Source organism: Chiloscyllium punctatum, chromosome 48 (assembly GCF_047496795.1).
Source record: "Chiloscyllium punctatum isolate Juve2018m chromosome 48, sChiPun1.3, whole genome shotgun sequence".
NCBI classification, from domain to species: domain Eukaryota; kingdom Metazoa; phylum Chordata; class Chondrichthyes; order Orectolobiformes; family Hemiscylliidae; genus Chiloscyllium; species Chiloscyllium punctatum.
Window position 1 is genome coordinate 62,015,634 of NC_092786.1, and position 26,338 is coordinate 62,041,971.

The 26,338-nt window shown below is 44.3% G+C and overlaps 1 protein-coding gene across 3 annotated transcripts; it reads right to left on the reverse strand.

The window, feature by feature from the left end:
* Positions 1 to 53: 53 nt before the first annotated feature.
* afg2b (AFG2 AAA ATPase homolog B) lies at positions 54 to 26,267 on the reverse strand. Of its 3 annotated transcripts, XM_072565442.1 has the most exons (8): positions 25,167 to 26,267; positions 24,586 to 24,771; positions 23,127 to 23,285; positions 22,758 to 22,967; positions 22,128 to 22,358; positions 12,842 to 12,970; positions 5,101 to 5,223; positions 54 to 4,495 (listed from the first exon to the last, which is right to left on the reverse strand). In XM_072565442.1, exons 1-8 carry the CDS (start codon positions 26,259 to 26,261, stop codon positions 4,337 to 4,339), a joined length of 2,292 nt encoding a protein of 763 aa, XP_072421543.1. In that variant the 5' UTR covers positions 26,262 to 26,267; the 3' UTR covers positions 54 to 4,336. The 3 variants fall into 3 exon arrangements, 2 of the variants coding, with proteins under 2 accessions (XP_072421543.1, XP_072421544.1); XR_011955969.1 differs by lacking the exon at positions 54 to 4,495 and having other exon boundaries at positions 5,102 to 5,223; positions 12,842 to 12,930; XM_072565443.1 differs by lacking the exons at positions 54 to 4,495; positions 5,101 to 5,223; positions 12,842 to 12,970 and adding an exon at positions 21,094 to 21,196.
* Positions 26,268 to 26,338: the final 71 nt, after the last annotated feature.

Sequence of the window (26,338 nt, forward strand, 5' to 3'; positions counted from 1 at the left end):
GGAAAGAGATGGGGATGCAGGGGACCGGGGGGAGAAGGGGTTATGGAAACAAAGAAAGACACCGCCAGAGAGATACACACACACAAAGAAACTACAGGAACACAAAACACAGACAAGAGGAGCTCACAAGAGAGGGGCACAGAAAAATGAACAGAGGGTCACATAAAATAAGGAACACACAGATATCGGCAATAATCAAGTTAGAAAGAGGATCACAGTGAAAACGACATGGGAGACAGTGAAACACGGAGAGAGAAAGAGAGTGAGACAACGACAGCAGCTGAGGCAGTAAAAGGGAGAACCAAACGGAAACAACACACAAAGCCAGAGAGGTTGAGAAAGAGAAATAACAAGACATGAAGCCACTAACAGTCAGCCAAACACAGACAAAGAAACACAACGGATATCTCGAGACACTGGAACAGACAAGTGGTAGAAATGTGCAGACATCATACAGGTAAGACAGAGAGGCGCAGAGACAAGATCTACTTGCTGCTTCTCTCGGCATGTGAAACTTATTCATGTTTTATTATTTTGTTTTGAACTTGAAACGTAGGTGCAAGTCTTTTTAAAGTCAGCAGCGAAAACGGCAGATGAATAAAAAGGATATTGATACAAGGTGAATGAAGTGGTAACGGATCAATTTATATTAAAATCTGCTTGGTTAAAATATTCATTTCTAGTGGGTCAATTAACTAATTCAGTTCCAGTAATTTGATCACTTTGTTTACATTGTCTGGGAGGAAGAGGATTAGAAGGAAATGAGGATGCTTCTGGCAGAATCCTGCATTCCTCCCAATTGGCTGGAGCGGGGTTGATGAGGGAAATTTCCAGCGAAGATCACATTGCTGAGGTTATACAGGACAGGCCGAGCTGCAGAAACATTGATGACATTGTAGGTATTATCACTATTCAGCTCTTTCCCTATGGATTCCAGCCCTTCACCTGCAAATTCAAGTGTTTCTAAAATGCAATGAGGTTTCTAAGTTTCAGAGCTCTATCTTCTATATGGAAACTTTTCTCACTCTTTTAATCCTGATTCCGATTACTTTAATTGCTGTTGATTCTTCTGTTAAGGGAAGTAGATTTCCAAATCCCTCATCATTTATCCATCTTAATTAAATCTCCCGTCAGATTCACTAGGCCTAAGTAAACAGTCTCAGACGTAACATTTTAGAGTCTGGCAAAATCCTCCCCATCATGTTCCCTCCATTTAGTCTAAATCATTGACCTACCCCACAAACAGCAGGGAGACAATAATGGAACGCATCGAAAGATTATTTTAGTCCCGTGACTCCATTTTCATGACTGGTCTACAAAACAGGGCCAGGATAATGGCCTTGCTGACATCCATGTCGACCACAGCACACTGTCACATTGTCTTCCAATATAAAAGTCGAGATTCACAGCACAGAAAAAGGCCCTTCAACCCATCCAGTCTACACCAGTGAAAAACCAGCCAACTAATCTAATCTAATCACACTTTTCGCACTTGGCTTTACATGTACACATTTAAAAACTTCATTATTGTTCGGAGAGTTTCTGCTCAGAACACCCTTACAGGCAGAGAGTTCCAGATTCCTACATCTTCTGGGTAGAAAGGTCTTTCCTCGCATCCCAAGATCTCCTGCCTCTTACAAATCTATGCCTCTGCTCAGTCATCCTCCATCAAAGGGGAAAAGTCTCCTTATACACAGTCTGTTTTACAGACAAACGAAACTCATTAACAAAATACTGTGCAAGAATTGTAACAAACTCTACATTGGACAAACAGGCAGAAAGCTAGTCACCAAGATACACGAACATCAACTAGCTACAAAACGACATGACCCACTCACTAATATCCTTACATACAGATGAGGAAGGACACCACTTTGACTGGGACCACACATCCATCCTAGGACAACCCAAACAGATACACGTATGAGAAGTCCTAGAAGCACAGTATTCCAACAGGAACTCTATCAACAAATTGACTTGGATCCCATTTAGCACCCTCCCACCCCAAGAAAAATAACAGGAAGTGATATCACCACATGAAATGACACCACCAACCCAAGGAAACCTGAGCACAAATAGAAAACAGGCTATGCTCCCAGCCCAACTGCTTGTTCTGTGGCGCTGTGGAGTCCGTGGACCATGTATATATTGGGTGTGGGCGTTTGCACTCCCTTTTTGATTTTCTTAAAAACCTTCTCCTCTGCTTTTGGTTGCACTTCAGTCCCACGCTCCTGATCTTCAGGCACCCGGTACGGAGGAGGGAGGGCAGGTCCGAAGACCACCTCGTGGGTCTGCTCCTGGGCCTGGCCATCAACAGGTCCAGGCAGCGGGCCGTGGAGGGGGTCGTTAGGGCCGACTGCCTGCCCCTCTTCCGCGGTTACATTAGAGCCCGGGTGTCCTTGGAGAAGGAGCACGTGATGTCCACCAACAGCCTGGAGTTGTTCAGGGACAGGTGGGCACCGCAGCGAGTGGAGTGCATTATTTCCCTGTCCAACTCTATTTTGATTTAGTCCCTACCCTCCCCTTCACTGTTTTGATCATACAGCATTGCCCTTTGATGTGAAGGGCAGTACTTGTCACTGGCCACTCGGGTGTTTTACATATCTTCCTGGTGGTGGCAATGTGCACTTTGTGTCTTTCACTGTGTCTCACACCTGCACACACACACCATGGGTGCTGGGGAAAAAATAAGCACTACCGCAGTTAGGCGGTAGTAGGAGGAAAAAAAAAGAAAACAGGCTATGCCACCAGCACTTCATCTGGAGGCTCACTGATGTTACCTAGTATGGTGACAACATGTCTGAAAACAAACATTTGAGCTCAACAAGCAAACCTACAGCTGGAAAAGTCTCTTCTTTTCTAACTTATGCATCTCTCATAATTGTATGCATCTAAATCATGACTTCCCTCAATCTCCTCTGCTTTAAGGAAAAGAACTTGAGTCTGTCCAATTTCTCTTTATAAACTCTCCAGCCCAGCCAATATCCTGGTAAATCTCCCCTGCATCCTCTCCAGTGCAATCTCATTGCTCCTATAATGTGGATTTCAGAACTGTACACAATACTCTACCTGTTGCCTAACCAACGTTTCTCAGTTCCAGCATAACATCACTGCTTTTCAACTTTATGCCTCAGCTAATAAAGATAGTTATTCCATAGACCTTGGTAATCACTTTACCCATTATTTTGCTTTCTTAAGGATGGGTGGATATTACACACTCTGATCCTTGGTGCTTACCAAGAGTCCTATCATTCATGTAATTCCTTGTCTTGTTTGTCCTGTCCTAGTGCATCACCTTACTTTATCCAGATTGAATTCCACTTGCCACTGAGCTTGTAACCTTCTTAACAAATCCATGCTCTCTGCCCTTGACTAATGTCTTTCAAACTGACATTTTCTCCAGTTTTGTGCTCAACCTTTTGGCCTGGAATTAGGCAGGACTCCCAACATTTTTAGCATGTTGCCTTAACATTTGCCCTAACAATGGCCCCACCCACCTCCTCTAAACTGATCAACTGAAACCTGACCTCTGCAGCTTTGCTCCAGTCTGGTCAACATCTCATACTGGATTTTTGGGCTGCACTTTTACCACTCCTGCTGTTCTATAACATTGGACACTACCCTCAGCTACAATTTCTCTTAAACCAGTTAGATCTTTTATCCAAAGCCAACCTTAAAAACTCATCTCTCCATCATCTGCAGGCACTCTTCTCTCTGCAGGATGGAGCTGATGTCAGGGTGAGAACACACTAGCTTGTTTTAGAGTATAATCTGCTGCATGCAGCTGGATCCATTAATTCAAAGCAACAGAACTAGACAGAAGGTTTACACCTATCAAACACCACTGTTGGAAAACTCCATTCGCTCATCGTTAGCACTAGATGAGCCTATGTTCCCCACTCATAACGGGGTCAGCACTCATCAGGGAATGGAAAACACAAAGCTGATACTGAACACCCTCATACTCATTGCTTCAGGTGGTGCTCACTGACGAGGACGATGATCAAATATCTTATTTTACATTAAATAATGAATCACAGCAGGTTGGCACCTCTCCATCTTGGCTGTAATAGGTGAGTGTTGTACATGTCTTTATTCATTTGAGAGATGTGGGAGTTACTGGCTGGGTCAGTAGGTATTGACTGTTCCAGTTTTGCTGCGAATGATGGTGATGAGCTACCTTCTTGAACTGCTGCAGTTTATATTTGATCATCAGATTGATACATTTTTCAGATTTCTGATTTTTGAGACACAATATGCATTTACAGAATACAATTACAGTTCTATCCTAGTTTGGTTCTTATTGCTAGCTTGTCCTTGACTGCAATGAGAAAAATCATGTTATCTCCTGGGTCACTGTAGAGAATAAATGATGATAGAAATGCAACTGTTGACCACTCAAAGATGGTTTTAGACTCTGAAGACATTTGAGAAAGTGCTCATGTTTCACAGCTGCAACATCCAGTCCATTTTCTTGAAGAGCCAATAGTGCAGCCTATGGGGAACAAGCAACAAAATAAAACGTTTCAGTTGAAAGGTGACAATAGAGACAAGACACATGATAGAGCTGACAGGTGCCTTGTTCCTTCAGCAGAATAGAATTTAAGGTCAGATCAGTTCCAGCTGAGATTTAAAACAAACTTCATTTGTGGGACATGGTCAGCATTGATTGTAACGTTGTAGCCTAGATTAGCATCACCCCATAACCAGTCCATGTTTTCATTACCTTCAAATTCAAAGCACTCGGGTCCCTACATTTCTAAACAATGCTGCTTTTTCAGTTTCAAACCCTGTGATGGTCACATTCAATCCTGATAGAGTTGTACAGCAGCTTCAGTCCAACTCATCCAAGCTAACCAGATAACACAACCCAATCTAGTCCCACCTGCCAGCAACCAGCCCATATCCCTCCAAACCCTTCTTATTCATATACCCATCCAAATGCCTCTTAAAATGTTGTAATTGTACCAGCCCCAACCACTTCCTCTGGCAGCTCATTCCATACACGTACCACTAACTGCTAACAGGATGAAGTGAACAAACCCAAACCTTTGCTGACCCTTGGTGGAGGATCCAATCGCAGACAAACACCTCACTCACCTCTTTGCATAAATTTTGTATATCTGCTCCAGTAAAACCAGCTGTCTCAGCTGCCAGTCCCTCCAAAGACACATCATCCAGTGGAGTTTTGGAAGTACAAATCCTCAGTATGGAAAGTCTGGTCTGTGTATAATGAACATCGTTACTAAGCAAAACAAACAAATGGCTGCTTCAGAAAACAAACTGGAGATTATCTAAGTAGTATGAGCAAAAAACAGATTATGTTGTCATTGCTGCTTGCAGGAGTTTGCTCTGCAATGATTAAAAGGAATTGCTCACAAGAGGAGTATCACTGGCTAGGCTAACATTTATCATCCATCCCGAAACATCCTCACAGTAGTAGTGATGACCTATCTCCAACCTCAGCAGTCTTTGGACTGTAGGGACACCCAAAGTCTACCTCTTGACCGTATGCCATACTCCAGTAGCTGTGCTGAATCTGTCATCCCGATGGGACAGCATACCTAAGCGATGATTGACAAAGTTTTGTCAAATTTATGCTAATGACATTTTGGCAAACTCTGCATCAGGTTTTTGTTTGACCAATTGGAGGGAAAACTCCCTATTTTGGTAAAAGCCTCCAGATGATGGTATGGAAGACTGATTCACTGAGATGGCAGGCCTGGGTAGACTGTGGTCATTTCTGTTTCCTAAGACCATGCCAGGCTGTCTGTCTGGCTTAGGGCATGGGACGTCGTGTTTCATGAACTTGATTGAGTTTTTTGAAGAGAACAGATGAGGACAGGGTGGTGGATATGATCTGTGAACTTCAGTATGGCTTTTGACAAATTTCCTCATGGTAGACTGATTAGCAAGGTTAGATCACACAGAATATAGGGAGATCTAGCCATTTGGATACAGAACTGACTCAAGTAGAAGACAGAGGGTGGCCTTTCAGACTGGAGGCCTGTAATCAGTGGTGTACCACAAGGATCGGTGTTAGGGTCCACTGTTTCGAAATTTATATAAATGATTCGGATGCGAAAGTAAGTATATTAGTAAGTTTGCACATGACACCAAAATTGAGGTGTAGTGGACACCAAAGGAGGTTACCTCAAGAGTACATTGGAATCTTGATCAGATGGGCCAACAGGCTGAGGAGTGGTTGACAGTTTAATTTAGATAAATGTGAGGTGCTAAATTTTGGAAAGGCAAATCAGGGGAACTTTATCAAATGTCTTACTGAAATCCATATACAGCACATTGCTTTATCCTCATCCACCTGTTTGCTCACCTTCTCAAAGAACTCAATAAGATCCATCTCAGCCCCCTCCAGTGGTCTCCAGCACCAATCTACTAGCCTTTGGCCCATGTGATTCATTCTAGGTGATGTCAAGAAACAGATGGAAACACTGGATGCAGCAAAGGCTATAGGCCCTGACAATATTCTGGCAATAGTATTGAAGACTTGTGCTCCAGAACTGTTCCAGTACGGTTACAACATTAGTATCTACCCAACAATGTGGAAAATTGCCCAACTATATCCTGTACACAAAGGACAAATTCAACCCAACTAACTACTACCGCATCAGTCCACTCTCGATCAGTAAAGTGATGGAAGATGTGGGGAAAGACTTGCTAATCCAGATTGGCCCACAAAATAAAAATTGGCCAAACTGTACCTGAACACCCAGAATTCCAGAGCAGCTCACAAACCAAGTCAGACAGCATGCAGGCAATGGAATACAAAGGACATGCTCCAGAAACAGAGCAATGGAAGCACCTCACCACTTTAGAAGAGACTTTAACACCTACCAGTGTACTTTAACACCTACCCACCTGTGGAGATGAATGGAACCATGATACTGTCAGGATAATAGACAATAGGTGCAGGAGTAGGCCATTCTGCCCTTCCAAGCCTGCACCACATTTAATATGATTATGGCTGATCATCCTTAATCAGTATCCTGTTCCTGCCTTATCTCCATAACCTTTGATTCCACTATCCTTGAGAGCTTTATCCAACTCTTTCTTAAATGAATCCAGAGACTGGGCCTCCACTGCCCTCTGGGACAGAGCATTCCACATAGCCACCACTCTCTGGGTGAAGAAGTTTCTCCTCATCTCTGTCCTAAATGGTCTACCCTGTATTTTTAAGCTGTGCCCTCTGGTTCGGCACTCACCCATCAGCGGAAACGTGTTTCCTGCCTCCAGGAGTGTCCAATCCTTTAATAATCTTATTTGTCTCACTCAGATCCCCTCTCAGTCTTCTAAACTCAAGGGTATACAAGCCCAGTCGCTCCAGTCTTTCAGTGTAGGTAATCTCGCCATTCCAGGAATTGACCTCGTGAACCTACACTGCATTCCCTCAATAGCCAGAATGTCTTTCCTCAAATTTGGAGACCAGAACTGCACACAGAACTCCAGGTGTGGTCTCACCAGGGCCCTGTACAGCTGCAGAAGAACCTCTTTGCTTCTATACTCAATCCCTCTTGTTATAAAGGCCAGCATACTATTAGCATTCCTCACTACCTGCTGTACCTGCATGCTTACCTTCATTGACTGGTGTACAAGAACACCTAGATCTCTTTGTACTGCCCCTTTACCTAAATTGATTCCATTTAGGTTGTAATCTGCCTTCCTGTTCTTGCCACCAAAGTGAATAACCATACATTTATCCACATTAAACTGCATCTGACCACTCACCTAATCTGTCCAGGTCACCCTGTATTCTCCTAACATCCTCATCACATTTCACCCTGCCACCCAGCTTAGTATCATCAGCAAATTTGCTAATGTTATTACTAATACCATCTTCTATATCATTAACATATATTGTAAAAAGTGAGGTCCCAGTACTGATCCCCACGGTACCCCACTGGTCACTGCCTGCCATTCCGAAATGGAGCCATTTATCACTACTCTTTGTTTCCTATCAGCCAACCAACTTTCAGTCTAAGTTAGTACTTTGCCCCCAATACCATGTGCCCTAATTTTGCTCACTAACCTCCTATGCAGGACTTTATCAAAAGCTTTCTGAAAGTCCAGGTACACGACATCCGCTGGATCTCCCTCGTCCACCTTCAGAGTTACATCCTCAAAACAATTCCAGAAGATTAGTCAAGCATGATTTCCCCTTCATAAATCCATGCTGACTCTGACCTATCCTGTTACTACTATCCAGATGTGTCGTAATTTCATCCTTTATAATAGACTCCAGCATCTTTCCCACCAATGAGGTCAGACTAACTGGTCTATAATTTACTGCCTTCTCTCTCCCACCTTTCTTAAAAAGTGGTATAACATTAGCCACCCTCCAATCTGCAGGAACTCATCCCAAATCTATTGAACTCTGGAAAATAAATCACCAACGCATCCACGATTTCTTGAGCCACCTCCTTCAGTACCCTGGGACGTTGACCTTCAGACCTAACAGTCTCTCCAACACCAATTCCTGGCCAATATAAATTCCGTTCAGTTCAGGTCCTTCAGCCACTGTTACCTCAGGGAGATTGCTTGTGTCTTCCCCAGTGAACACAGATCTGAAGTACTAATTCAATTCTTCTGCCATTTCTTTGTTCCCCATAATATATTCCCCTGTTTCTATCTTCAAGGGCCCAATTTTAGGCTTAACCATTTTTTTTTGCCTTTCACATACCTAAAAAAGCTTTTACTATCCTCCTTTATATTTTTGGCCAGTTTACCTTCGTACCTCATTTTTTTTCTGCATATTTCCTTCTTAGTAATCCTCTGTTGTTCTTCAAAAGCTTCCCAGTTGTCTGTTTTCCCACTTATCTATGCAATTTTATACTTTTTCTCTTAACTTTATGTTTCTTAACTTCCCTCCTCAGCCACGACCACCCATGCCTCTTCCTAGGATCTTTCTTCCATTTTGGAATGTACTGATCCTGCATCTTCTGCATCATCCACAGAAATATCTGCCATTGTTCCTCCACTGTCATCCCTAAGGTATTGCACCATTGAACTTTGGCCAGCTCCTCCCTCATAGCTCCATAGTTCCCTTTATTCAACAGAAATATACCCTCTCCCTCTCAAATTGCAGATTGAAGCTTATTGTATTATGGTCACTACTTCCCAATGGCTCCTTCACTTCGAGGTCCCTGACCAATTCTGGTTCATTGCACAATACCAGATCCAGAATTGCCTTCTCCCTGGTAGGCTCCAGCACCAGCTGTTCTAAGAATCCATCTTGGAGGTACTTCATAAAGTCTCTTTCTCGAGGTCCAATACCACCCTGATTCTCTCAGTCTACCTGCATGTTGAAATCCCCCATAACAACTGTAGTAACATCTTTGCGACAGGCCAATTTCAGCTCCTGATTCAACTTACATCCGACATCCAGACTACTGTTTGGGGGCCTGTAGATAACTCCCAAGAGGGCCTCTTTTTACCCTTAGAATTTCTCAGCTCTATCCACACTGACTCTACATCCCCATACTCTAGGTCCCCCCACCCAAGGGACTGAATATCATCCCTTACCAACATGGCCACCCCACCCCCTCTGCCCGTCAGTCTGTCCTTACGATAGCACGTGTAGCCTTGAATATTCATTTCCCAGGCCCTGTCCACTTGAAGCCACGTCTCAGTTATCCCCACAATATCTTATCTGCCAATTTCCAAAAAAGCCTCAAGCTCATCCATCTTATTTCTAATACTTCGTGCATTCATGTATAGTATTTTTAATTTGTTACTGCCCTCGCCGTTCCCATCAACTCCTATTTCACTCAACCTTACAGCATGATCCTTTTCTGAGTTTTCTGCCTCATTGATACAGTTGTCTTTCTTGACTTCCCTTGTTCTAACTTTCCCTTCAATTTCCTTCTTAAACATCCAGTTTGTTCCCTCCCCCCCTCTACTTAGTTTAAACGTATTGTTGAATTGTGTGAAGGAACATGACATTCAGCAGATTAAACTGCTTTCCAATTTGCACCCTTATAACTAAATTACTCCATTTCCAGAAACATTGTAGTTTCCCATTCATTAGTGTCATTGTGCAGCATTACTATAAAACTGGTCTCATTCTCAGCTCTGGGAGGAGAAATCTGATCTACTTGTAACACACTGTCAGTTCTGTGTCAGCCTAGGTGAATTTCTCTTCCAGCAATATTGCTTGCAATAAACTGTTTGCCAATTTCACTTTGAGCTGTTTTTTGTGATCTCTAACCTATTGGGCAAATTTCTCCAACAGTTGGTGTCATCAACAACACCATCAAGCAGTACCTGCTCAATAATGCCCAGTTAGGGTTCCATAAGGGCCACTCAATTCCTGACTTCATTACAGCCCTGGCTCAAACATGGTCAAAAGAACTGAATTCCAGAGGTGAGGTGAGAGTGCCAACCCTTGACATCAAGGCGGCAATAAGGAGGCCAAACAAAACTGGAATTGGAGACAAAGTTTCTGAGAGTTGGAACGATACCTGGCATGTAGAAAGATGGCTGTGGTTGTTGAAGGTCAGTCATCTCAGCTCCAGGACATCCCTTCAGGAGTTCCTTAGGGTAGTGTCCTAGGCTCAACCACCTTCAGCTGCTTCAATGACCTCGCCTCCATCATAACATCAGAAATGGGGATGTTCGCTTATTACTGCATAACGTTCAGCATCATTCATGACTCCTCAGATACTGAAGCGGTTCATGTTCAAATGCAGCAAGGTCTAGACAATTATCCAGGCTTGGGCTGACAAATGGCAAGTAACATTCCTTACAAAGTCCACAAACCATGAATAAGAAAGCACCTAACCACCCTGACATACAATAGCCTTACCATCACTGAATACCCTATTGTCAACTTTCTGGGGCTACCATTAACCAGAAACTCAACTGGGTTCATGACATAAAATATAGTAGCTACCAGAGCAGGTCACAGGCTAGGAATACTGCAATGAGTAATTCACCTCCTAACCCCGCAATTGCCTGGATGAATGCAGCTCTACCACCACTTAGGAAGCTTGACACCTAGCCAGGGCAAAGCAGCCGCTTGATTGGCACCCCACCCACAAACATTCACTCTCTCCACCACTATCCTCATTAGCAAAAAAAAAAAAATCAAAGGATCCTTAAATTAGTACCTTTGAAACCACAACCATTTCCATCTAGAAGGGCAGCAGATACATGGGAACACCATCTGCAACATCCCCTCAGCCACTTGCAGCAAAACATTCTATTAACCAGCACCCATAAGACCAGGAGTGTGCCAGTTCATCAAGAGGTCCACATAATCTATGTAAAAAGACACTCAGTTATGGGGAGCATGCACATCACTACTATACTTTATTTACAGCATCATTTCAATAATAATGCTTTAAATAAAACTAACCTGGAGAGAGTCTTCTCACTCTCACCCTCAACTGACTACTCTGACGTCACGGATATCTTGATAACACAGCCAGCTTCTGATATTTCAGGTGTATAATTTTTGCCAGTTTATCACATGTGCTTGTTAAAACAAAGTTTGCTGTATCAAAATCCTGGAATCGCCTCCCCCAAGGATATTGTGGGTTTACAAGAAAGCAGCTCAAGGTCCAGCTGGGGATGGACAATAAATGCTGGCCTAGACAGTGAAGCCCACATCACATTAAATAAAAATTGTTCAATTCTGTAGCTTTCTACAGACTTTCTCCCTGTAAATAATACTCAGCTCCTCTACTTTGTGAATTGTGCATAACCTCACATTTGCCATTATATTCTACCTGCTGAATTTGTGTCCACACTCAACCTGTCCTTACCCCTCTACAAACTCATTTTGTCATCATTTGCCTTCCCATCTATTATTGCATAATCCACAAATCTGGTTCTCTCACGCTTTATTCACCTAAGTTAATAAATATTATAAATAATTGTGGCCCCTGTGGCATACCACTAGTTACCAGAAAATGTGCCCCCTAATCCCAACTGTCTTCACCTCATTACCTAATCGCCCATCCATGCTCCACTCTACCAACATGCTTCTGAACAGGTCTGAGGTGTTAGACCTCATTAAAACATTTTCTGGAAAGCCAAATACCTTATATCCTCCGGTTTCCCTTTACCTATTCTGCTTGTCACCACCACAAAGAATTCTCGTAAGTTTGTCTGGCATGATTTCTCCTTCACGAAGCCATGCTGACTTTATTTGATTATATTATGCAATTCTATTATATCTTTTACAGTAAATATTTTCCTAATACCAGATGTTAAACTAACTGGCCTACAATTGCCTTTCTTTGGTCTCCTTCCCTTTCTCAAAAGGTGTTACACTAGCGGTTCTCCAATCCTCCAAGACGTTTTCAGAATCTAAGATTGAAAGGTTAGTACATGCATCCATTATCTCTGTAGCCACTTCCTTTAATATCCTAGGACATATACCTTCAGGTCTAAGGGACTTATTATTTCCCTAGCTTCAGTCTCTGATGAGCCTAGGTTCAACTTGATTCCTCTTTTCCCTTTTATATTGTTTTAAAGCTGATCCTGTCTCCTTACTATTTGCAAGCATATCCTCAAAGTTTATTTTCTCCCTCTATTACATTTGTTTAACTGTGTTTTGTTCTTGTTGCATTTCCAGAAGTTCAACAATGACTATACTTCAATGCAGTTATTTAGAATGTCTTGGATGCCTTCAAAGGCTGTGTTTTAAATACAAGTTTTTTTTTAAAAAAGTGAGCATGTTTTGTTGCATTGTGACAAAGACATGAATACAATTGAAATGAAATATCAGAGTACAGATAGTGTCTGCTTAGTAGCACAGCCCTCAACATCCAGATCACAGCTATAGGGTATTGGTGATGAACTTCAAGCCCAAACTTACTTTTTCATCTGGAGATGGAACAAAGATGATTTGGTCAAATCTTCCAGGTCTCAACAAAGCATCATCTAATAGGTCTGGCCGATTTGTAGCTGCAACCACGATCACATTTTTGTTACAAACCTCCTGAAACTTTAAAACAAAACACAAAAAAAAACTTCCATTAAACAAACTGGGTGTTTGAGAGAAGCTGTTGAAATGTTAACATGATGTATACAACTTTGGATACCAAGGGATAAAGACAACTCCTGTCCCTCAAGTGGCAGAAATATGAGTCCTCAATAACACAGTCAATAAAAAAAGCAAGAAGCAGGTAGATAAGTGTTTCCTATTTACTGTTAGAAATGATTAATAATCTGATTCATCAAGTTAGGAATTATTAGTTTAAACAATCTGATGCAAAGTGTAGACAGCGAATGTGGGAGTAGTTTTGTTCCCATCTACATCCAATGATGTCAACACCTGTGTAATGTTTGAGGGTTAATTTATAGCTGCTGCAAACTGCAACCACTGATTTATCAACTTGAAACAGTTTGTGCAACATACAAAGAGTATCTCCTGTAATACTGTCTTCAGTATACTTTAAACGTTACTGTAAATATTACAAAAAACAAATCAATAAAAAGACAGACAGAACAGTTCCATAGACTTTACTTTTAACATCAAATGTCATTTAAAAGTCAGATTTTTAAAAATAAAAAACCCCTTTCAGACTGAAACCGTCCAACTTTGCTTCTTTAAAATTAGCTTCATGCTGAAGCTGCGGGTGAAGTGGGAAATGGCCCCAAGCTTACGTTACTGCTTCAGATATAGCCGTTTAAGGATTTTGAGTAGAGATTCCACTGCCTCAATATTGCCCATCAGGACACTAGAGCCTGATACGAATAAACATTGACTCGTTCAAACACTGACTATGCTATCAAAGGTCATAAGATTTATAAACTAGGAACTCCATTTTGCTTGTGGTAAAGCAGCTGCCACCTTCTGCCACTGCAAGACACTGATAGCTCACTGCAAATGCTTCAGCCTTATCTTTTGCACTGGTATATTGGAATGTCCCATCATTAAGGATGAAGTTATTTGTGGAGCTGCCACCTCCAGTGAATTGTTAATTCACCACCACTCACAAATGGATTAATAAATAATATGTAAATTATAGCAATGACAAATATGTATGAATTATTGGTAGATTTGCATACCACACAAAAAGTAAGTGATGACGACAGCGAGACTGTAGAGGTATATGGTCAACATTAGTATTCACTTGCAAATGAGTATGATAGTCTACCCAGCAAATTGTCTCTCTCTGGTCACAACAGGTTGTGGGGGGTTTTCTGTGGCTGATGAGCCCAGACAGAGCTGCATTACCCACCACATTTTTGATAGGTCTTTCTAGGAGGTGGAATTGGTTTCTGGGTTTCGGGATTGTGGGCATTACTTTCTTTGGTTGTTTCCAGAGAACAGTCGTTGTCAATAGAATTACAACTTTTCATATTGGAGCTTCCCCCAAGGCAGTTTCTTCTAAATGAGAATCTCCTATGCGTTGACATCAATTTTGCAATTCTGGAGGGAAATCTTCAGGGAGTCTCTGAAATGCTTCTGTTATGCCCCTCTCATTCGAGCCTTCCTTGAGTGGGGTGAAGATGATTTGCTTTGGTAGCTGGCCAGTTCAGCAGAGTCAGTATGGCCTGTGCTGATGCTATTAGCTGCTTGTTGATAATGCAGCTGTCCTCCCAGCTGACGTAGCGAATCAACTTCAAAATAGCATTAACAGTACTTCTCAAGGGTCTTGAGCTGGTATCTATATGTAATTCGTGTTTTAGAATCATACAGAAGATTCAGAAAGATGGCTGCCTAATACACAAGGGTCTTGGTATTAGCACAGATGTCACAATCATTGAAGGCTCTCATCATTAGGTGCCCAGAAATGAATTGCTGCATCAAAGACAGAGGAAGGGAGAGTTGACCCAGCCATTTCAAACGGCAGCAGTGGCACAGTGGGCCCATTTACTCCACATTGGCTGCATTTTTTTTCTTCTCTTCTTCATCTTCCTGATGTCACAGTGAGGCTGGAGCACTGGTGGTGATGACTGAAGTAGGGACTCTTGGCTTCATAAGCCCCATGCGTGGATTCCTCGAATTGATGACGAGGTGTCGGTTACAGCAATGGAGGAGTGTCGACTCCTGACTGCAGTAGGCCGGGAGCAGGGACCTTGCACCAGTCAGAGATGTAGAGCATGGAAACAGACCCATCGGTCCAAATTGTCCATGCCGACCAGATATCCCATCCTAATCTAGTCCCATCAGCCAGCATCTGGCCCATATCCCTCCAAACCCTTCCTATTCATATACCCATCCAAAATGCCTTTTAAATGTTGCAATTGTTCCAGCCTCCACCACATCCTCTGGCAGCTCATTCCATACACGTACACGTACCATGCATGAAAAAGTTGCCCCATAGGTCTCTTTTGTATCTTTCCCCTCTTACCTTAAACCTATGCCCTCTAGTTCTGGACTTCCCCACCACAGGAAAAAGACTTTGCCTATTTACCCTATCCACGCCCCTCATGATTTTATAAACCTCTAAGGTCACCCCTCAGCCGCCAACGCTCCAGGGAAAACAGCCAGTGACTATCCAACGTCTCCCTATAGCTCAAATCCTCCAACCCTAGCAACATCCTTGTAAATCTTTTCTGAACCCTTTCAAGTTTCACAACATCTTTCCGATAGGAAGGAGACCAGAATTTGCACACAACATTCCAACACTGGCCTAACCAATGTCCTGTACAGCCACAACATGACCTTCCAACTCCTGTACTCAATACTCTGAACAATGAAGGAAAGCACAGCAAATGCCTTCTTCACTATACTATCTAACTGCAACTCCACTTTCAAGGAGCTTTGAACCTGCATTCCAAGGTCTCTTTGTTCAGCAACATGCCCGAGGACCTTTCCATTAAGTGTATAAGTCCTGCTACGGTTTGTTTTCCCAAAATGCAGTACATCACATTTATCAGAATTAAACTCCATCTGCCACTTCTCAGCCCATTGGCCCATCTGATCCAAGTTCCTGTTGTAATCCGAGATAACCCTCTTCACTGTCCACTTCACCTCCAATTTTGGTGTCATCTGCAAACTATACCTCTTATGTTCACATCCAAATCATTTATATAAACAATGAAAAGTAGTGGACCCAGCACCGATCCTTGTAGCACTCCTCTGCCTTCTACCTTTAAGCCAGTTCTGTATCCAAATCCCTGTATTCCGTGAGATCTAACCTTGCTAACCAGTCTCCCATGGGGAACCACGTTGAATGCCTTACTGAAGTCCATATAGAACACATCCACCATTTTGCCCTCAATCCTCTTTGTTACTTCTTCAAAAAGCTCAAGTTTGTGAGACATGAATTCCCACGCATAAAGCCATATTGACTGTCCCTAATCAGTCCTTGCCTTTCCAAATACATGTACATCCTGTCTCTCAGGATACCCTTCAACAACTTGCCCACCACCATCGTCAGGCTCACTGGTCTATTGTTCCCTGGCTTGTCCTTACCACCCTTCTTAAACAGTGGCACCACATTAGCCAACTTCTAGTCTTCTGGCACCTCACCTGTGACTATCGATGATACAAATATCTCAGCAAGAGGCCCAGCAATCACTTCCCTACCTTCCCACAGAGTTCTAGGGTACACTGATCAGGTCCTGGGGATATATCCACTCTTATATGTTTCAAGACATCCAGCACTTACTCCCCTGTAATATGGGCATTTTTCAAGATGTCGCCATCCATTTCCCTACATTCTATATCTTCCATGTCTTTTTCCACAGTAAACACTGATGCAAAATACTCGTTTAGTATCTGCCCCATCTCCTGCGGCTCCTCACAAAGGCCACCTTGCTGACCTTTGAGGGGCCCTATTCTCTAGGAGAAAGTGAGGACTGCAGATGCTGGAGATCAGAGCTGAAAATGTGTTGCTGGAAAAGTGCAGCAGGTCAGGTAGCACTGACATTCTTCAGGAATGAGGAGGGTGTGCCAAGCAGGCTAAGATAAAAGGTAGGGAGGAGGAACTTGGGGGAGGGACGTTGGGAATACAATAGGTGGAATGAGGTTAAGGTGAGGGTGATAGGCCGTAGAGGGGGTGGGGGTGGAGAGGTCGGGAAGAAGATTGCAGGTCAAGAAGGCGGTGCTGAGTCAGAGGTTGGGACTGAGATAAGGTGGGGGAGGGGAAAATAAGGAAGCTGGAGAAATCTGCATTCATCCCTTGTAGTTGGAGGGTTCCTAGGCAGAAGATGAGGCGCTCTTCCTCCAGGCGTCGTGTTGCTATGGTCTGATGATGGAGGAGGCCAAGGACCTGCATGTCCTTGGCGGAGTGGGAGGGGGAGTTGAAGTGTTGAGCCACGGGGCAGTTCGGTTGGTTGGTCCGGGTGTCCCAGAGGTGTTCTCTGAAACGTTCCGCAAGTAGGCGGCCTGTCTCCCCAATGTAGAGGAGGCCACATCGGGTGCAGCGGATGCAGTAAATGATGTGTGTGGAGGTGCAGGTGAATTTGGGACGGATATGGAAAGATCCCTTGGGGCCTTGGAGGGAAGTGAGGGGGGAGGTATGGGCGCAAGTTTTGCATTTCTTGCGGTTGCAGGGGAAGGTGCTGGGAGTGGAGGCTGGATTGGTAGGGGGTTTGGACCTGACAAGGGAGTCGCAGAGGGAGTGGTCTTTCTGGAACGCTGATAGGGGAGGGGAAGGAAATATATCCTTGGTGGTGGGGTCTGTTTGGAGGTGGTGGAAAGGACGAAGGATGATACAATGTATCTGGAGGTTGGTGGGGTGGTAGGTGAGGACCAGTGGGGTTTTGTCCTGGTGGTGATTGGAGGGGCGGGGAAGCAGGAAGTGGAGGAGATGCCAGTGTAGCTGTGGAAGATGGACTGTTCCACATATCCTACGAAGAGGCAGGCGTAGCTGGGGCCCATGGCTACTCCTTTGGTTTGGAGGAAATGGGAGGATTGGAAAGAGAAATTGTTCAGAGTGAGGACCAGTTCAGTCAGTCGAAGGGTGTCAACGGAAGGGTACTAGTTGGTTCGACAGGAAAGGAAGAAGCGGAGGGCTTCGACTGACTGAACCGGTCCTCACTCTGAACAACTTCTCTTTCCCTATTCTCTCCGTAGTTACCTTTTTGTCCTGTCCTTAATGTCCGCTATCTCATTTCTGAAGGCTTCCCATTTTCCAGCGTCCCTTTACCTGGAATTTAAAAAGGAGGTCCTGGAGAATAGTAATATCTGGATTACTCCCAGTGCTACGGAGCTAGTGATGGCAGGAATAGGAGGATAGAGCAGATGAGTGCATGGCTGAGGAGCTGGTGTACAGGAAAAGGATTCACATTTTTGGATCATTGGAATCTCTTCTGGTGTAGAAATTACCTGTACAAGAAGAACATTTGCACCTAAATTGGAAGGGAACTAATATACTGTCAGGGAGATTTGCTAGAGCTGCTCGGGAGGATTTAAACCAGTAGGATGTGTTGGGTTGGGACCCAGGGAGATAGTGAGGAAAGATTTCAAACTAAGATTGGTACAGTTGAGAACAAAAGCAAATCAAACAGTCAGGGCAGGCAGGGACAAGGTAGGACTGAAATTAAACTGCATTTATTTCAATGCAAAAGGCCTAACAGGGAAGGCAGATGAACTCAGGGCATGGTTAGGAACTTGGGACTAGGTTATCATAGCAATTACAGAAACATGGCTCAGGGATGGGCAGGACTGGCAGCTTAATGTTCCAGGAAGCATAGAAAGGGAGGCAAGAGGGGAGGAGTGGCATTTTTGATAAAGGATAACATTACAGCTGAGGGAGGATATTCCTGGAAATACATCCAGGGAGGTTATTTGAGAAAGAAGAAAGGGATGATCACCTTATTCAGATTGTATTATCGACCCTCTAAGAAGTCTGAGGGAAATTGAGAAAAACTCGTAAGGAGAGCTCAGCTTTCTGTAAAAATAATAGGGTGGTTATGTAAGGGGATTTTAATTTTCCAACCATAGACTGGGACTGCCAGAGTGTTAAGGGTTTAGACGGAGAGGAATTTGTTAAGTGTGTACAAGAGAATTTTCTGATTCAGCATGTGGATGTACCTACTAGAGAAGGTGCAAAACCTGACCTACTCTTGGGAAATAAGGCAGGGCAGGTGACTGAAGTGTCAGTGGGGGAGCACTTTGGGGCCAGTGACCATAACTCTATTAGTTTTAAAATAGTGATGGAAAAAAATAGATCAGATCTAACGGTTGAAGTTCTAAATTAGAGCAAGGCAAATTTTGACAGTACAAGAACTTTCAAGTCCTGGAGCCATGTTTAGGCCGATGAAGATGACCTCTATTTAAGTACATTCTTTTGTACCTCAGAATAATACCAGTTTGTGGAGACAGAACACTTAACTGAATCATTCTAGATATGAGACAAAAAAAGTAACTCGTTCAAAACTAAACTATCATCGATTGAACCATGGTTTAGCAGTTTCCTGCTTGCCAGTGTTTTCTGTCTCTCAAAAGGGTTTTATCCTTACTCCATACTAGTTTGAGAAGGTGTTGCATAGATATAGACAATAGACAACAGGTGCAGGAGTAGGCCAGCACCACCATTCATTGTCCTCATGGCTGATCATCCACAATCAGAATCCTATTCCTGCCTTATCCCCATAACCCTTGATTCCACTATCTCTAAGTGCTCTATCCATCTCTTTCTTGAAAGTATCCAGGGACTTGACCTCCACTGCCTTCTAGGGCAGAGCATTCCACACACCCACCACTCTCTGGGTGAAGAAGTTTCTCCTCAGCTCGGTTCTAAATGGCCTACCCCTTATTTTTAAGCTGTGTCCTCTGGTTCTGGACTCGCCCATCAGCAGAAACATGCTTCCTGCCTCCAGAGTGTCCAATCCTTTAATAATTTTATACGTCTCAATCAGATCCCCTCTCATCCTTGTAAACTCAAGCGTATACAAGCCCAGTTGCTCCAATTTTTCAACATTTGATAGTCCCACCATTCCCGGAATTGACCTCGTGAACCTATGCTGCACTCCCTCAATAGCCAGAGTGTCCTTCCTGAAGTTTGGAGACCAAAACTGCACACAGCATTCCGGGCGCAGTGTCACCAGGGCCCTGTACAGCTGCAGAAGGACCTCTTTGCCCTTATACTCAACTTCCCTTGTTATGAAGGCCGGCATGCCATTAGCTTTCTTCACTGCCTGCTGTACCTGCTTGCTTGCGTTCATTGACTGACGGACAAGAACACCTAGATATCATTCTACATTAAACTGCATCTACCATGCATCCGTTCACTGACCTAGCCTGTCCAAGTCACCCTGTATTCTCATAACATCCTCACATTTCACCCTGCCACCCAGCTTTGTCTCATCAGTAAATTTGCTAATATTACTTTTAACATCTTCATCCAAATCATTGATGTATATTGTAAAAAGCTGCATTCCCAGCATCAAACCTTGTGGTACCCCACTAGTCACCGCCTGCCATTATGAAAGGAACCAGTTTATCACTACTCTTTGTTTCATGTCAGTCAGCCAATTTTCAATCCAAGTTAGTACCTTGCCCCCAATACCATGTGCCTTAATTTTGCTCACTAACCTCCTATGTGGAACCTTATCAAAGGCTTTCTGAAAGTGCAGGTACACTACATCCACGGACTCTCCCTTGTCCACCTTCAGAGTTACATCCTCAAAAAATTCAAGATTAGTCAAGCACGATTTCCCCTTTGTAAATCCATGCTGATTCTGACCTATCCTGTTACTGCTATTCAAATGAGTCATAATTTCATCTTTTATAATTGACTCCAGCATCTTTCCCACCACTGACATCAGGCTAACCGGTCTATAATTCCCTGTTTTATCTCTCCCTTCATTCTTGAAATGTGGGACAACATTAGCCATCCTTCAAACCGCAGGGACTGTTCCTGAATCGATGGTAATCATTTTCCAATGTTCTAATGTGTCCATGATTTCTAGAGCCACCTCATTAAGTACCCTGGGATGCAGACCATCAGGTCCCGGGGACTTATTACCCTTCAGACACTATTACATCTGGGAGATTGCTTGTGTCTTCCCCAGTGAAGACGGATCCATTTCTGCCATTTCCTTGATCCCCATAATAAATTCACCCATTTGTCTTCAAGGGACCAATTTTAGTCTAAATTTTTTTTCTTTTCACATACTTAAAGCTTTTACTCTCTTTTTTTGGCCAGTTTGCCTTCGTACCTCATTTCCCTCCACGTATTGCCTTTTTAGTTATCCTCTGTTGTCATAGTTTCCCAGTCCTCCGGCTTCCCGCTTATCTTTGCTCTGTTATACTTCTCTTTATACAGTCCTTATAAAGACAGGTTAAGCAAATGGACAAAAACTTGGCACTTGGAATATAATATGGAAAAATGTAAAGTAGTGCACTTTAGCAGAAAGAATAGGATAGTGGAATGTTATTTAAATAGACAGTCACTGCAGAAAGATACAGGGGGATTTAACATCCTCATACATTAATAATAAAAAAAAGCTTTCGGGTTCAGTGGGTAATAGGGAAGGCAAACGGAATATTGGCCTTAATTTCAAAGGGAATGGAGAATAAGAAAAGGGAACTCTTGCTATACTATACAAGCCACCAGTTAGACCACACCTGGAATACTGTGAACAGTTTTAATCCCATTACAGTAGCGCCTCGACATACGAACGACCCTGTTCACATACAAATCGGTTTACGAACAGGATTGTACGTAAAATTTTGCTTAAACGTACATACGAAATTCAAGGTACGACCTCAAAAAGCCCGTGTGCGACCACGTGGTTTCATTGTTCTGCTTTGCTACATGCTTATTGAACGCAAAAGCTCTTTGGCTCTGCGTGATCTCATTCAGTTAGTCTTTGGCGCATGTGCTGTGAACAGTCATCCAAACATTCTTACACTATCCGAACAAAGGGAAAAATTGATTCGGTTTGCGAATCAAGTCCCGGAACGGACTAAGTTCGTAAGTCGAGGCACTACTGTATCTAACAAAAGCTACACTGGTACTGGAAGCAGTCCAGAGAACGTTCACTGGGTTGATTCCAGATATGGAGGGACCTCTCCTGGGGAGAGGTTTGGTAAGTTATGGTCTTGTGGTTAGTCCTAGACTCAGTTTAGTAAAATGTGAGATGACCTTATTAGAGCACCTCACCACCCCCACCCCATGCCCCCTCACTTCACTGAAATTGCTCAGCACTCACAAGAATCAGCAGCACATTTAGTTTTAGTCAATTTAATCTTTTACCTTTTTTGTTGGTTCAACTTGATTTGCTTCAGATGCAAGTATGTTCCTCTCTGAGATTCTCTTCCCAATCAATGGCTGGCCAATTCCATCCATCTCATTAAGAAGAACAGAGAGTACCCGCTCTTTAACAGAACGGCCATTTGCTCCATCAAATGAACGCGATCCAAAGATGGAATCAATTTCATCCAGAAACAGGATGGATGGAGCTGCAGCTCGAGCTTGCTGAAAAACCTGCACTTTAAACAGAACAGAATGTCAACGCGCTGGGGGAAAGGGGATCGGCAGCAGCAAATATAGAACTAACACAATCAACTATTACCATAATTTCATTTTTACAGATTTGATAAATAGTTTATACTAACAGTGTTAAAGAACATTGAGCTCTCACAGGCTTCAGAAAAATCTGAATTAAAGTTTTAGCAAAGGAAATGATATTTTGTGAAGTGCTCACTGCATGACAAATATACATATAACAGAATTGCTCAGAATCAGGGAAATGGTAGACTACAGGGTTGGAGACAATGAAGCACATGGCTTTCCTTTTACTAAAGGATAGTGTCTAATCTCTAAATAAGGTGACTATTAAACTGGCTGTAGATGACCTGGAGTGAACCTACTGTAAATACACACCTGAGCCAAAATCTTTTCAGAATCACCTACAAATGGTGAAAAGAGATCTGCCCCACTGATCGACAGGAAAGAACAGCGGTAGCTGGAGGCTGCAGCTTTCACCAACGTGGTTTTTGCACATCCTGGGGGTCCATACAGCAGAATCCCATGAGTGGGGGTCACTCCCATCCTCTCAAATGCCTGCGGGTACAGCACTGGCCACTGAATACTCTGCAGAGAGAATGCTCACAATTACAGACTGCATTCTAGATCTGCCTCTCAAATCTCCAGTCCATTAGAGCAGACAGCTGGGAGTGCGTGACAGATTTCTGGGGTGAGGGGGAGGCATGGGTTATGACAGTATTTTTAAGCCACAGTTACATTCTTCACCTGTTTCAATTTCAATTTCACTTGATCCAGGCCACCAATTTCATCCCAGTGGACAGGTTTGAAGTCAGTTAGCCCAACGCTGCTTCTCAGACAGGAAGGCTGCACAACCTTTATTGCTTCACAGAAGTCTGCAAAGGTGATTTTCTTGTTCACTGTGTCCTTCCTCAAAGAAATCAAAGTCAATAAAAATGAACGGAAATTTTATAGGAGAACAATTCCTAAAGTCCATCTGATTAATACTAAAGTTTTTAAAAAGTCTCTAAGAGGAGGAAGTCATAGAATCATAGAGATGCACACATGGAATTAGACCCTTCAGTCCAACTCGTCCATGCTGACCAGATATCGTGATTCGTTATGACACGGGGTAAACACCCCCTCTTTCCCTCGATTTAAGCTTGCAACAACTCACGCTGTAACCTGTTAAAATTCGAGAGGCCAAGAATATCCCAAAAGTCACTATTTAAAGTACAAAAAATTTAAGAACTATTCTTTAAGTCTATTATAGAATATTAACTAACAATTATTTACAACTCTTTTGTCTAACTTATTGAACTCTCCTTTCTACAATATTAGCCTGCAAAACCCCTGATTAAGATTTACCAAAAAATTCAAATTCCAAAACCAGCCAACTGTCAAATTTTCTCTTAATAGGGATTTGTTTCACAGGTCATTAATAGATAAAAGGTACCTTCAAGAGAGCTATTCTCCATTACAGTCTGCATATGTTGGTGGCTTGGCAGTTCTCTCTCCAACTATCCAATTTTTTTGGTTTCATTGGTGTTAATATTACCAAAATACTAAATTCAAACTTGATTACAGTTTAATATCTTGGGGCATAGCTTAAACTGATTGGCCAAATTTGAATTTGTCTCATAATAACCTAGGTACTGCTAGCTGCTGGACCAAGTGTTACATTGTACATTCTCAAGTACTGTGTTCTTGCTAAGTCCTTAAACTCTCTTAAAAAGTACAGTACCCCTTACACCTTCATAACATGCTGCAGATGCTGATCTGGCCTCAGCTGACTTACATATGACTTCAGAAGTCATAGGTTGAGAAAACCATGCAACATTCTTATTGCTGACCACATTGAAAGTTTGGAAAGTTTTTTTCAAATCTAGACACTTGTGAGACACTTATTAAAGAATTGCAAGCATTTTCCATCAGCGAACATTTAAAAGGAATCCAGACAGGTACAATAACAGGAATGGTTTAGAGGGAGAGGGTCTGTTACCATGCTGTACAACTTGAGAACAACGACCCGATTGCCTGAGCTGTTGTTCAAGCGAGAAGGTAGGTAGTTCTGGGGCTGATTGAATTACAGTTTGCTTTCACAGCTGGTGGTACTTTCCAGTTGGTACAAATAAATTCTACGAGTCACCACTTCAGGCCTCACTTTCCCTTGGGCAGCAGGGTCAGTATATACAGTGCACTTTGTTTTCTTCAGTATTCTGCATACCTGGGAGCTGCGCCTCACGAGCTGCAGAGCAGCCTCTCGGCAGAGAGCTGTTAGGTCAGCACCGACATAACCACTTGTAGCTTCTGCCAGCCAGGACAGATCAACATCAGCCCTCAGAGGCATCGATGAGGTTACTACTTCCAGAATGGATTGGCGCTGCAACATCGTTGGAACCCCAATTAAGATCTACAAAAATAATTAAAAGGCAGACTCAGTGATTCAGATTCACTAAATTATAAACTCACCCGTTAAGGAGTTAAGTGCATAAAAAATGCACTTAATACTCTTTGGGAGTATTTCACCTCGTGCTACATCAGGTATGTCTCTCTCAGCCTTCCTCTCCCTCAATGTCTGTCTTGTTTCTCTTTCTCTCTGCTCCCAAGGATCTATCCCTCGACCCCCTTCCCTGTCCCCTCACCCTTACCCCACAGGTGTCTCTCCCTGTCTTCGTGCTTCCTATACCTGGTATCTGCTTCTCCCCCTAAACCAAGGTGGGTGTCTCCCTCTGTCTCTCCCTATCCCCAGATCCCGGGAAGAGGCCGGTGCAGGAAGACATCCCGAAGTGACATAAAAGCGGGCACCTCTCGGTCAAAGCGGCCGGGCCTCCTCAAGGCAGGGTCCAAGGCCTCAGGGCAGTTGCTGGCCGCTACCACCACCAGGCGACTGTGAGGTTTCAGGCCGTCCATCAGGGTGAGGAGCTGGGCTACCAGACGGTCCTCAGGCCGGCTCCCCGCCGCTGCCCTCCGGGGGAACAATGACTCAATGTCGTCGATGAAGAGGATGCAGGGCTTGTCCCGGGCCTGGGCCTGGGCCTGGGCGAAGAGGCGGCGCAGCCTCTGCTCGCTGTCTCCCGGCCGGGAGCCCCGGAGAGTGGCGGGAGATGCGAGGATCAGCGGCGCGGCCAAGTCCTGGGCCACGGCCCGGAGCAGCGCCGTCTTCCCCACCCCCGGGGGCCCAAGCAGCAGTAACCCCCGAGGACACGACAGTCCGAGGCGACGCAGGGACTGCGGGAAGCGAAGTGGGAGGCTCAGCATCTCTCGGAGCGGGGCAGCGGAGTGGTGCAGTCCGCCCAGCCCCAGGCCCAGGCCCCGACCTCGGGCTCGAAACTGATCCAGGTTCAGCCGCTCCGCTACCTCCAGCTGGGTCCCAGGGCCCATGAGCCCAGCTCCACCTGGACACAGCTCCGGCTCCACTGCGGCCACTTCCACCAGGAACAGCCCAGGCCAGGCCGCGGCCTCCGCCGTCACCACAAACGCCGGGCGGAGGAAAAGCCCCCTGAGTAGCTCCTTCAGCAGCAGCAGCTCGACGTCCGCTGGAACAGCAGGCCCGACCTCTCCCCACGGCCCAGGCGCCTGCACAGTCCGCACCCGGACCCGCCTCAGTTTAACGGAGGACAGAGGCTCTAAATGCCCGAGGCTCAGCCTCATGCCCCGGCCCCGGCCCGGGCCCGGTCTCTCCAACAGCCCCGGACTCACGCACGTGGTGTCGAGCTGCAAGAATCCCTCGGCCTGGTCTCGCCGCGGCCAGGCGGAACACAGAGCGGAGCCACCCTGTAACCAGACCCGCAACGGGGAGCCCAGGCCAAGGCCAAGAGCAGCCAAAGCCCGGGGCCCGAGGCGGCAGCGCTGGGAAGCCCGATCCCCGGCTTCTGGAGGGAGCAGGAGCAGCGCAACCATGGCCCCAGAGACCCCGCCCCTGAACCCGCCGAAGCCCCACCCCTCCCCTCGCGGAAGCCCCGCCCCTGAACCCGCGG

Bases quoted from the DNA above. Each gene is read 5' to 3' on its own strand.
- afg2b (XM_072565442.1), bottom strand. From the start codon at position 26,261: ATGGTTGCGCTGCTCCTGCTCCCTCCAGAAGCCGGGGATCGGGCTTCC. The intron at 23,286-24,585 runs GTATGCAGAATA...TCTTTGAGGAAG, and splicing joins TCGTGAGGCGCAGCTCCCAG to GACACAGTGAACAAGAAAAT. The intron at 5,224-12,841 runs GTAAGTTTGGGC...CATTATACACAG, and splicing joins TTCCATCTCCAGATGAAAAA to ACCAGACTTTCCATACTGAG.